Source organism: Sesamum indicum, linkage group LG5, assembly GCF_000512975.1.
Source record: "Sesamum indicum cultivar Zhongzhi No. 13 linkage group LG5, S_indicum_v1.0, whole genome shotgun sequence".
Classification (NCBI taxonomy): domain Eukaryota; kingdom Viridiplantae; phylum Streptophyta; class Magnoliopsida; order Lamiales; family Pedaliaceae; genus Sesamum; species Sesamum indicum.
Window position 1 is genome coordinate 7,959,206 of NC_026149.1, and position 13,525 is coordinate 7,972,730.

Below are 13,525 nucleotides of genomic sequence, written 5' to 3' on the forward strand. Positions count from 1 at the left end.
ATATTCACTTGCCCCTCTTTATTAAGTATACCTAACAACATTAATTTTTTTTTATCAAATAATCGTTATGCCTTTACCTACTATATATTTTTTTTTATTTTAATGATTGTTGGAATTTTTTTTTAATTACATAAAAACCTTCAGATGTAGACATTAAGTTTCAACAGCTAGATCTTAAATTTATCAAAATTGAAAGGCACTACAAAAAAATAGCTTGATAGCAATGAAAACAAATTAGCGTTAATGTAATTAGCAAGTAAGCTTCTTGTTGCTAAATTACATTATTTAATACAAAAAATTACTTGCTAGCAAATTGTTTACAATATATCCTGGTCGATAGATGACGATCCATTTCGGTATATTGTACTAGTCGATGGGGGATTTGCCACCTGATTCGCCTTGTTCATCTTGGATTTCTCCTTGAACTTTCGGGTGGACTAGATGAGGAGCAAATCGCCCAAAATCCCTTGGTCACCTAATCGTCCTTTTATTGTCCTCCACAGCTCTCTGAAAGCATGTTGAGTCTAATTCGCTTGTTTGTAATTAAGCAGGAGTGTCTATCAGGAAAAAATGAACCGAATTGAGACGAGATTTTAATAAACTGAAGTTTTGCATGTCAAAATCATATACCGAATACCAAATCAAATTAGTTGGTTCAGTATTCGGTAAAATTGATTTTTTTGTTAAAAATATTAAAAATAATAAATTATACTTTTGGTTATTCTTTTAAAATTTTTAGTAAGTAAAAAAATAAAAATAGTATAAAAATAATTAATACATAAAAATATACATAAAATGTATATAAAAAATAAATAAAAGTAAACCAGTACTTGGTACTGTTCGGTAGGCTAACACAAAAAATTAAAACTGAATTGAATACCGAACTTTGAAAAGACAAAATTGAATGCCGAATTGAATTTTCAGTTCAATTTTGTTTTTGGTTTGAATTTTTGGTATCTACTGATGGCCCTATATTACCACCTTCCTTCCTAATGGCGAAGTGAGAAACATAACATTTAATTCTCCCCCAAAATTAAAAACACCGTAGTATGGGGGGGGGGGGTCCTTGTTTGATAATTTTTTGGTTTTTACTCTATTGGAAACAAAAATAATCATAAGTCTGAATTTATTGTAATTTAGAGTTAAAATTAAAGTATGGAAATTGTAATAATTTACAAAGTAACACGGGAATATTGTGACCTCAACTGTAGGACCCCAATAATGCAATTTTAAAAGCTCGTTGTCCAAGTAATTCAATTCAGATTTAACCTGTGTTGCACATATTAGGGAAATCATATATTGACAAATTACAGTTGTAACACAATTAAAAATACACAACTTACACAACGTTTGAATCAATCCTTGAATTGAGTAGCTACTAGTTCATCAATAGGTAAAATTGCAAAATTGGTCCCGTAAGTATGGGGCGGTGGCAAAAGTGGGAGCATAACTACTTAATTGGCAATTTTAGTCCCGTAAGTATTGTTTTTTTTGGCAATTTTGGTCAAAAATCAAAATTGCACAAAAACGCAGCGAAGAGATTTGGGGCTTAGGTTTCTAACGTTCTAGGACCTTGCGTGGCTAATGACGCGGCTTCTCTTCCTCCCTCACTCTATACCAAGCCATCCTCGCTCTATCCACCGCCCCACGCCATGCCTCCTCTCACCCCCATCTCTCTATCCCTTCCATCTTTGATCTCAAATCCGCTTTCTCTTCCGCCCCTGTTTCTGTTTCCCGCCACCGTAGCACCCCCGTAGTCACCCGCCTCCCTGTTCGCGCCTTCGCCGCTGTCAAGACCCTCGAGCAAACAACTGACACTGAGCTCGTTGAGAAATCCATCAACACTATTAGGTTCTTGTCAATTGACACCGGCCAATTCCAGCCACCCTGGTTTGCCTATGGGCTACGCGCCGATGGGTCACATATTGTACGATGAGGTGATGAAGTACAATCCTAAGAATCCCTATTAATTTAACCGTGACAACTTTGTGCTCTCCCCTGCACATGGGTGTATTCTCTCCCTAATAATTTATTTCTCAGCTCTTTCAGGCAGGGACAGAGAGAGGAGGGTGAGAAGAGGCATGGCACAGGGTGGTGGAGCGAGAGAAGATGGCCTGGGAGAGAGTGAGGGAGGAAGAAGAAGCCACGTCATTAGCCACGCAAGCTCCTAGGTGTTTAAATTGCGCACGTCGACATCGAAACCCTAAGCCCCAAATCTCTCCGCCGCGTTTTTGGGAAATTTTGGTCGGAAGGACCAAAATTGCCAAAAAATCAATACGTATGGGACTAAAATTGCCAGTTCTGTAGTTATGGTCCCAATTTTGCCACCCCTACCTACGGGATCAATTTTGCAATTTTGCCTGCATCAATAATAGGATCCTCGCATGATGGTGCGCGTTGCTCTTAGGAGCAAGTTGACTTCAAATTCTATCTCCTATCTTGGGGTGCTCCAAGTAGGTCCCTAGGAAAGACGTCTGAGAACTCTCACTATTAGGATATCTTTCAATTTTAAGTGACCTTTGTAGTGTTAATTGCAGAAGCTAGAAAAGCCTCACATCCCTTTCTGATGGCCCTAAATGTGTGAGGTTCTAATAGAATGGTGCATGTTTCCTTATTTGTCCCTTCATACACATCTGAAAGGAGAAACAATTCCCATAAGGTGGGTGAAAGTTATCCTCTTACCCATACAATACACACAGGCAAAATTGCCCGCCAATCAATTCATACATAGGATCATATCAAACTCCAGCAAGTTGAGTATCTCATGCTGTAAGGATTGTCTATCATGCTTCAAACCCCTAATCTCAACTTGAAGTTGCTCTACTTGGGATTTGCTAGTTTGTATTTGCTCTTCCAAATTTCCTTCTAACTCAACAACTATTTTTGTTCGTTCTCTGCGAGGAAGATCCAACCTCATGTCATCATCCCTCCAGTATTCATTCTCCTTTCAACTTTTGTCCAGAAGTTTCCACAACTATACCACAACCTTACCTTAAGTCCCCATAATGTCCTAACACAGTCATTACATGGTCGGTCATGTCACATGTAGGTTGGGGGAAGTCTCTAGGAGCTGAGGTATGGGGTCTCCCAAAGACTCCATATACATATGAGTTAAAAGTCTATATAAGTTATCCCTAACATTAATGCTTGCATTTGTACTATTATATTTTAAGTACTATTAATTTTTTTGGCTACCCCCACTATGAATCATGCTAGGTTATACTCTATTACTACTATACTACGGTTGACTAATTTAAATTATTATTTTGTCTAAATATTTTTAAATAAATTATATTATTTATCATAAATAGTATTTGAATTTAAATTACTATTATAAGTATTTAAAATAAACTTTTAATACTTTCTTTGAATTATTTATAAGTTTGAAAATTATAAAATTAATTTTCTTATTTCTTTTAAATAAAATTTATCGTCACCCAAATCTCCCTATTGTCGTTGCGGTCGCTCATGGATGGGCAACGGAAGCAACGGCGGTGCCCCCTCCGTAGTGAGTGGCAGGAGAGGGGGGTTTTTGGGGTGGGTGGTGGAGGAAGGGAGGTTAATTTTATTATATTTATTTTTAAAAAATAATAAGATTATTTTTTATAATGTATTTTTAAAATTTGATAAATCTGTACCCCTAATCATTTATAGATCTAACTGTTGACATAAATTGATTAGATCCTATGGCTCTTATAACTTAAAAAAGATTCAACGATTATTAAAATAAGAAATAACATATAATAGGTAAGGACATAACAGTCGCTTGATAAAAAAATTAACCGGTGCATTTAATGAAGAGGGACAAGTGAGCTATGTTTAAATCAAATGGAGTTTTCTGCCTGTTTATTATATACGGGAAATTTTTAGTTGTACTTTTAAAACAAGGGGTTATGCAATTTAGCCAATTTTTTTTTTTTTTTTTTGTATTTTTAACATGTGCATCATCAGAACTCATATTTATTTTTGCATTTTGAACCTGTGCAATTATTCTTTAACAAAAAAGGTGCAATAAAAATGAGAGAAATAGATCCTAATTTGTTCACATAATCAATAGTGATTGATCAGTAGCAGCATAAAGCTTCCAGTAATAAAAGCAATTGTGACCTTCACCTAACATACATACTCATAAACAGTAAACATTTGATCCATAAATATTGCTTGAATGTTTGAATAAGTGAGCCACAATTCCCTGAATAAGAAACAAAATATGAACGTAGATGTCGGGTATATTTATCTTCTTCCTCTTCTTGCTCTTGTATCAATACCAGCTTGTCTGTCTTTTCTTGTTCGGCGTCATGAAGCAATTCATAGCTCTAGACGACTTCCACCAGGCCCGTCTGCTTGGCAACTCTTACGGAACATGTTCATGAGTCCCCTAGCCTCATTAGCCAACCTAGCTCAGATTTATGGCCCCATTTTCTCTCTAAGAGTAGGAGCATTGCTCATCGTTGTTGCTTCATCACCAGAAACAGCAATGGAAATACTAAAAGCTCACGACCATATATTTTGTGGGAGGTATATCCCCTCATTATATTACAAGATCCCACACATGGAGCGATCGTCGGTATTGGGAGCCAAAGAATGCAACGACAGTTGGAAACACATACGAGGTACTTGTCACAATCTGGTTTTCTCTACCAAAGCTATAAAACTGAGGAATGAGGTTAGAGCGAGGAAGGTGATGGAAATGGCGGATTATTTGCGTGCTAAGGAGGGGAAAGTCGTGAGGCTAAGGGATATAGTCTTTGCAACTCTTGCTAACTCTATGTGTCACATGATGGTGTCGACGGACATAATCGATCTTGAACGTGAATGTAAAGATGGAACTAAGAGTTTGATGGGATTTATAAAGGGAATGCTTACCATTCTTGGAACTCCAAGTCTAGTTGACCTGTTTCCGGCTTTGGATGGATTACTAGGGTTTTGGGAGAGGAGGAAGGCCACTAAGTTACATCAAGAGTTCAAGTCTCTTTGGGGGGAAGTTATTGAAGAAAGAAGACAAGCAAAATGTGGTAGGGAAGACTTGTTGGATGCTTTGATCGATGATGGATTTTGCAACGACGATATCTGCGCACTTTTGATGGTTTGATGCTATGTTTTATTTGCATATATTTCGCAAAATTATATTTTTAATTTCGTAATTATAGTAGGTTGGGACACTAAAAGAAATATTATTTTTTTATTATGGTTAAAATTATACCGAATGCTAGCTAATTATATTAGAAGAATTGTAACATTTAATTACTACAATTGTCATGGTTAAAAAAAATAGTCGTAACAAATAGTTGATGACTACGGCCACCAAATGATTGTTTGTCGTAGTTTTTTGCTAAGGTGGCTAAAACGTTTGCTATGACTTTTAGTCGTGGCAAATAATTTTTTTATGGTGGAAAAGCTAGTTTTTTGCAATTTTGTTTACCCGTAGTTAATAGTAGTCATTTACCATAATTTTTAGCTACAAGCATTAATATGTAGTCAATAGCAAATTTTTTTTTAGTGTTAATCACATTTGTGCAATGCTTATTAGCCGTTGTTTCTATGAACGAGGTCAAAACATCAGCTACAACAAACTATAACAAATATTTTAACCTAAAAGCATGAAAAATATTGATGAATCACAGTAAAAATTTAAATTTTCGCTTCAATTTTATTTGATCATTTTACAATGATTGTTTAAGTCCTATTATTCTACAAATCGGTCCATCAAGGACGAAATCCACCTGAAATTGCAATTTTGGCTTAGAATTTCGCATGTGCTAATTTTTAAAAATTAAACCACTTAATTGCCAATTGAATTTTAGTAGAACCAAAATCTCTGCTTAGCACCTAAAGTAAATTCATTATTATTATTTTGTTGTTGTTGTGTGTGACTAAGTACATTAATTATTAAGAAAAATATAATTTTAGTCCTATAATTATAGGAATAATATTTTTCATCCTTTCTGATTTTAAATTTGTAATTGAGGAATATAAATAAAAAAATAACACCTTTTTGTGCAAATATTGCTGAAAAATGCTAAATTCACTTAAAATTAAGCATATGTGTGGTAAGTAACCCCTTTGATTTAGAAAGGCAAAATTGCAAAATTGGTCCTGTAAGTATGGGGGGGTGGCAGAATTAGGACCGTAAGTATAGGACTGGCAATTTTAGTCCTGTAAGTATTGATTTTTTGGCAATTTTGGTCCTTCCGACCAAAATTGCCCAAAAACGCGGCGGAGAGATTTGGGGCTTAAGGTTCCGATGTCCACGTGTGCAATTTAAACACGTAGGTGCTTGCGTGGCGAATGACGTGGCTAATGACGTGGCAAGATTACACAGTCAGCAGCACACGTGGCCTGACATATGGGAAAAAATACTGAGGTGGCAAAATTGTAAAAAAACTGAGGAGTTAAAAACTTAAAAAAGAGAGCTGTAAAACAAAGCAGTAAAAATTCACCCCCAAATCGAAAGAACCCTAAAAATTCTTCTTTCAACTCGAATCTACAACTGATCGTCGATTGAGGAGGAAGAAACCCGATTGAAGCAATGCCACTTCGGGATCCTGAGTTTAACGATTTTCCTCCACCTTTGTACGGATATCTTAGTGTTGGTATATTCCGTTTATTAGAATCTGGGTGGGGTTTTCTGTTTATTGAATACAGAAAAAGAAGACCACCCCCCCCCCTTTTATTGTCTTAATTTTGTGATTCCAATGAAAAATTGTTTGTTGTTTGTCGATATGTGGTTTAAGTGTACGTAGACAGAGTATATTGAAAGTTGTTGAAAGTGCAATTGAGCATCGGAGTTTCGAGAGGGATAGTTTGCTTGTACACAGCAAATGCGACCTGCATACTTACTCATTACCACTGTAAATTTAGAGATTTGAGTGTAGTTATTTTCCAGTTAAAGAAAGTAAAAATAAGGCAAAACTTGTCACTTTGATGGGGCTTACAAGATTGACAAAGGGATAAATACAATAGAGTCCCCTCAGTGTTCAGTTGAATAGCATTTCATTTGCAAGGAAAAAGATATGCTATAACATTCTCCACATACCTATTCCAGTAAATGCATATTCAACCACAAATATAAGAAAGATAATAGCAACTTCTCCTAAATCCTATACAGAACAAGAGCTAATTTTGCTTTTAAATTTCCAGGAAATCATACAATCTGTAGGCTATCATCTCATAGAGATTTTGAGAAATCTCACTTGTAGCGATGGAATGTGATCTTAATGCTACTTTTCATATTCTAATCTCACAAGAAAACAATCCTATTTATTATTTTTATTACCCAAAAAGATGATGTCTCCTTAGAAATCTAATGAATTTTGACAATCATATTTTGTATTACGAAGTCTTCTTAGAAATCTATTTTGTGTAAATGTACTCATTTTCTAAAATTATGTGTAAATGTATCCATTTTCTGAAATTATGTGTAAATGTGATTCTTTTTATGTTTTTTTATGAATCTTTCTATTTTCTTTTTATGTATGATTTTGTATGAATTTTAACTTGTTCTGTTTTGTGTTTGTTTGTTTGTGTTCTTTTTTTTTTTTTTTTTTCTCAAGTAATTTCAAGCGTTTTGTTTATCATTTACTTACTCGGTTTATTTCATTCTCCTTATAGGTAATACCTAAACCATTCAAGCCACCCCGGTATAAACAAAAAGTTGCACACAAACAACCATGGAAGCCATCATACAAGTCTTCCACATCCCAACAAGAAAATGCAGCTCAAAACTCTAGGCCTCCTCCACCAACTCAACCAAGTCATCTGCAGCCACCAATCCCAAAAGTTAATATTAGAGCTCCACCACGATGGATAGGGAGACAGGAGGTATTTCCAAAACAACCTTTACAACCAGAGACCAAATCTCTTCTGTCAACATGTACATTTTTGGAGAAGGATGGCAAGAAGTATGTTACATTATCACGATTGAACAATGTTTTATCACAATCGAAGGACAAGGGAAACAAGGAAGACAAGGGCAAGAAAAAAGATGGGAGGAATTCACCTTTTGTTTAAGAACTTTTTTATTTTGATTGAAACATTTTTTGTTTGTAATCCCAAGATACTTGAGAAACTTGAGGAATCAGTTGTGATTTCATATGCTATGAATTAGGGGGTTTTGTGCATATGTTGTTAAAGAAATGTCGTAAATGGATGTTCATGTTTTTTGTGAAGACGGGCTGTATATTGTGGACAGGATGTTATAAAATTGTTGATGTTATTATGAAATGAATGTTTCTCATTAACATGTTGAAAATGGTGCAGAAATGAATGTTTTTATTTTCATTATATTGTTGAAAAAGGTGTAGAAATGCTGCTGAAAATTCTTTATATTGTTGAAAAAGGTGCAGAAATGGCTGAAAAGGGTGCAGAAATGCTGCTGAAAATTTCTTATATTGTTGAAAAGGGTACATAAATGGCTGAAAAGGGTGCAGAAATGACTGAAAATTTATTTTTATTTTTATTCTATTACTAAATTAATTAACAATTGCAGTTTTAGGCTTTTAATATTCTATTACTAATTAATTAACAACTGCAGTTTTAGGCTTTTAATATCATTCTTAAAATTCATTAACAGAATTCTTTAACAACATAACACATAATTCACAAAAGCTTCAAATTTGAGAGTCTCAATTTCATTATCAAAACTACCAAATCCCATTACAATTCCTCCATTTTATTTTTTCCCATATCTAACAACATAATATAAGCCCCTACAAATCTAACAACTTGGAACAATTCATTGAACGATTCATCCAAAGACCACCACCCGTTTACCCATCCAAAAACCGACCAACACAAACCATGATGCCACCAAGCAAACTTTAAGCCAAAATATCTTCTTCTTCAGCTGTTTTGCTTCGGTTTCCATTGCTTGAAGCTTGCGACGCAAACCGGGTATGACCACAAAGCTCTAGCACACATAGGTGGGTCATCCCATGTAAAAAATCGACATCCTCTACTCTGCAATTGAACAAAAAATAAGCCAACATCTACAAAACTTAAACTTAAACTTCAATTCTTACCTTATAATTTGCGCAAGAATAAAACCTTCTTCCGGGATTGTCATTGGTCCAAGAGGTTCTTAATAGAGCCCTAATGCCACAAAAGCAGTTTATCACACTGGTGGAGTCATTGCCCGACGATAAAGAAGACATTTTTTCTGTTTTTCTTCACCTGCAACTTCATTTGCAGCAGCAAAAATGAGAGAAAGAGAGAGAGCCCTTACATAAGGTGAAAAAAGCGGGAAGAGGAGCTCTTTTCCCGCCTAAAGCCACGTCATTGGCCATGTCATTCGCCACGCAAGCACCTACGTGTTTAAGTTGCGCATGTGGACGTCGGAACCCTAAGCCCCAAATCTCTCCGCCGCGTTTTTGGGCAATTTTTGTCGGAAGGACCAAAATTGCCAAAAAATCAATACTTACAGGACTAAAATTGCCAGTCCTGTACTTACGGTCCCAATTCTGCCACCCCCCTATACTTACAGGATCAATTTTGCAATTTTGCCGAAATTTTTAATTTTCTAATCAATTTTTCTAATGTAACATTTTTCGCTAGTAACATTTGGAGTAAATGTATCGTCGGCTATATTTAAGGATGAAAACTGCATCTTTTTTCTTACGTTTCTCATGTCACGTCAGTATAAAAAATGATTCTCATGTCACGTCAGTATAAAAAATGACCAAAAAATTTAAAAGGCCCAAATTACATAGGTCACATGCCTTAATTTTTTGGGTGAGAGTTGAATTAAATATACTATATGTTTTGATATATTCATCAATCACAATTTTCAAACCGGACAAAACTGAAAGTACAGCCATCCTATACTAAGTAGACAAAAATTGTATTTTCCCCTTCATTTCTCAACATTCTTTCGAACAAAGTTGTCTAACGTTTGTTACCCTACAGGAAATGTTGGCAGCCGGAACATTTACGAGCTGTGCAACAATAGAGTGGTTGATGGCGGAGCTCACAAAGAACCAAGGGGTTCTGCACGAACTTCGCCATGAGATTGAAAATATGGTCGACGGAGATATTAAAAATGCCTCTTTGTGTCACATGCCTTACTTGCAGGCTTGTCTCAAAGAGACATTAAGGTTGCATCCCCCGACATTGTTTGTCATACCGCGTCGTGCATTAGAGTCTTGTACAGTGAACAACTATGTCGTCCCCAAGGATTCTGTGATACTGATAAACAATTGGGCACTAGCGAGAGACACAACGATTTGGGACGAACCCTTGAAGTTTAAGCCAAAGAGGTTTCTTGTGTCCAAATTAGAGTTGAAGGGAAATCTTCAGTTTGAATTTATTCCGTTTGGGGCTGGGAGAAGGGCATGTCCTGGACTTAGTCTGGCCACCACTCATATTCAGGGTATGGTGGCATTACTGGTGCATCATTTTGATTGGTTTCTTCCAGAGGGTATGAGCCCAGATAATCTCAACATGACCGAGAAGTTTGAGACAACAGTGTACATGAAGGAACCACTGTCTTTGATTCCTAGATCAAGAACATGACCATAACGTTGATATGTGTTGAATCAACTGTTTTGGTTCAGATCATGGTTCGAAATAAAGTTGGCAGATATTGTTATACATGGATCTCGATGTATCGAGATATTATGAGGCGAGACAGAAAGAATGTGTTGTACAATGCTTAAAATATCAGAAAAATTAGTATTATGAGAATGATGAAGCATCACAAATTGTTACATAATGTTACAAACTAAAAGTTTTATAATATTAAAAATCAATGAAATTAATTACATAAATATTTAAGACATATATGCATAGTGAAAAGAAAGTGGATACAGTGGGGCTCAAAATGATGGGCATCATCATCACTCCTCCTATAATATTTTTAATTTCAATTAAAGTTAATTCTAATAGCATTTTTAATGAATAAGTCGATATATTTAAAAATTTATTTAATATACATAATATTTGAAAAGAAATATTTAATTTAAGAAAACTGTGAAGACGAGACAAGAGTTTTTTCACAATGGGCTGAATAGAAGAAAGAATTTCTCAATTATTTGCTCCCTTCTCTTACGTTTTTTGTACAAAGTTTGAGCCCATAAAACTTCATATTTTTCTCTTTTTTTTCTTGAGCTTGAGCCCTTTTCAGCAACGGAGATTCAAGAAAAGGAGAAATATAAGATAGTGATGGAATTACAGTGTCAATATATACGTGCATAATGCCCTGAAGCAATCTCTTATCTCCTCTTCTTCAGTATTTCTACTCTCCCAACCATACTTGTCTGTAATTTCATATTTCACATATTCACACCGATAATATCAAATATTATCAACGATATTATCAGATACAGGAGATAGTATCATTATATCATAAATAATATCAAATATAATCAAAGATATATAATACAACTTTCTTACATTCTCCATATGAATTTTTCCTTGTTCAACTACATTTTCATCCCTTGAACAAAAATTAATTATGGAATTCAATGATTTTACAGAAGATGTATGTCTTCAATTAAGGAAATTTTTTCACTTCCCTTCAGAAATTGGAATCAAAAGCATTGTCGGAGTCAAAAACTTCTTTATTGTTTTTCCCAAAGAAATTGAATTGGTGCACTATTCATTGCAAGAGATTTACAATGAATGTGCTGCTAATTGTTCTTCTAGTAGTATGAAGCTAAGTGATGAATCAAGAGCTAGCTTTTTCACTGAAAGTGATCGTAGCGACAAGATGAAAAGTAAAACCAAAGGTCGAGCGGAATTTATCTTGTGGGTGTAGAAGTATCACAGCGAAGGCATAAAGAATGAAGAAGTAATTTCTGGAAAAGATTTCTAATTTGCAGAGCATTGCACTGCTATTTCAAGTACAGAGTTTCTGTTCTTTCTCGATGTTCAGTTGAAGAAGACAACAGCCCTTCTTCATTATATAACGTTCACCAATAACCGCTTATAACTACCTCGCATTTCTACTTATAAAAACGACAAGAGTGTGCAAATGCGACGATAAGCGGACCAAAGTAATAAGATCGTGTTTTAGTAATAAAAACGTGAGAGGTTTAATCTGCGACTTATGGCTTCTTCTTCTTCATTGTAACACCTGCAGACAACTACTGTATTGGTCAGCTTTCACACTCCCCCTTCAAGTTGAGCTCGTGGTAACATTTTACCAAGCTCAACTTGGAAATTAAGGACATGAATTTGGTCCAGGTAGTATCTTTGTAAAAAGATCAGCTGGTTGTTCCTTCGAAGGTATGTGTTTCGGAGCAATAAAACCTTCTTTGTATTTGTCACTTACCAAGTGACAGTCAATTTCAATATGTTTTGTTCTCTCGTGGAAAATTGGATTTGCCGTTATGTAGACCGCAGCTTGGTTGTCACAGTAGAACGGAATGGGTGTAGGCACCTTAACTCTCAAGTCCTTGAGAAGACTAAAAATCCACATTCATTCGCAAGTAGTTAAACTCATGCATCTGTATTCTGCCTCTGCTGTAGACCTAGACACTGTGGTTTGTTTCTTGGTTTTCCAAGATATTAGAGTCTTCCCCAAGAATATGCAGCATCTAGTGAGGGACCTTCGTGTTTCTTTGCAAGTAGCCCAATCTGCATCACAGAAAGCTACCAAATCAAAGTTATTTTCAGAGTTAAAAAACAATCCTCTGTAAACCGTTCCTTTCAAGCATTTCACCAAGTGTAGGGCAGCATTCCAGTGATCTGTGCAAGGATACTGCATATATTGACTAAGTTGTTGGGTAGCATGGCATATATCAAGCCTGGTGAAGCCTAGATATAGCAATCTACCTAACAATTTCCTGTAGGACTCTGGATTGGCTAACTGTTGCCCTGCTGCTGCTCTGAGTTGTAGTCCAGCTGGTAGTGGGGTGTTGACTGCTTTGGCTCGAGTGAGTCCTGTATCAGCTATAATATCTTTCATATATTTTCTTTGTGTTATGATCATACCTGCATCAGATCTTCCTATTTCTAAACCAAGAAAGAACCTGGCTTTTCCCAGATTCTTTATGGTAAATAGATCATGTAGCTTTTGTTTAAAACCAGTAATAGTGTCCTCACATGGACCTGCAAGAAGCACGTCATCTACATATACAAGAAGACAGAAAAAACTAGCATTAGTCATTATAGTAAACAAGCAATGATCAACCTTTGATTGTACAAAACCAATTCTCTCTAATTATCTTGTAAATTCTAAGTTCTATTGTCTAGAGGCTTGCTTAAGCCATAAAGAGACCTTTTCAATTTGCAAACATGTCCCTTTGGGACTTGGTATCCATCAGGTGGATACATATATATTTCTTCATCTATGAAGCCATGCAAAAAGGCATTTTTTATGTCAAGTTGATGCAAGTACCAGTGTTCTTTACAAACAATAGCCAGAAGGATTCTAATTGTAACAGCTTTAGCAACTGGGGAAAAACTGTCCATGTAATCTATTCCCTCAATTTGGTTAGAACCCTTGGCGACAAGTCTAGCTTTATGTCTATCTATACTACCATCTGGTTTCAATTTCAGTTTGTAAATCCATTTACTACCTATGGCC

At 35.6% G+C, this 13,525-nt stretch overlaps 1 protein-coding gene across 1 annotated transcript; it reads left to right on the top strand.

Moving 5' to 3' along the window:
- On the top strand, nt 4,199-10,587 carry LOC105162316 (probable (S)-N-methylcoclaurine 3'-hydroxylase isozyme 2). The gene is made up of 2 exons (XM_011080326.2): nt 4,199-5,086; nt 9,904-10,587. Exons 1-2 carry the CDS (start codon nt 4,211-4,213, stop codon nt 10,507-10,509), a joined length of 1,482 nt encoding a protein of 493 aa, XP_011078628.1. The 5' UTR covers nt 4,199-4,210; the 3' UTR covers nt 10,510-10,587.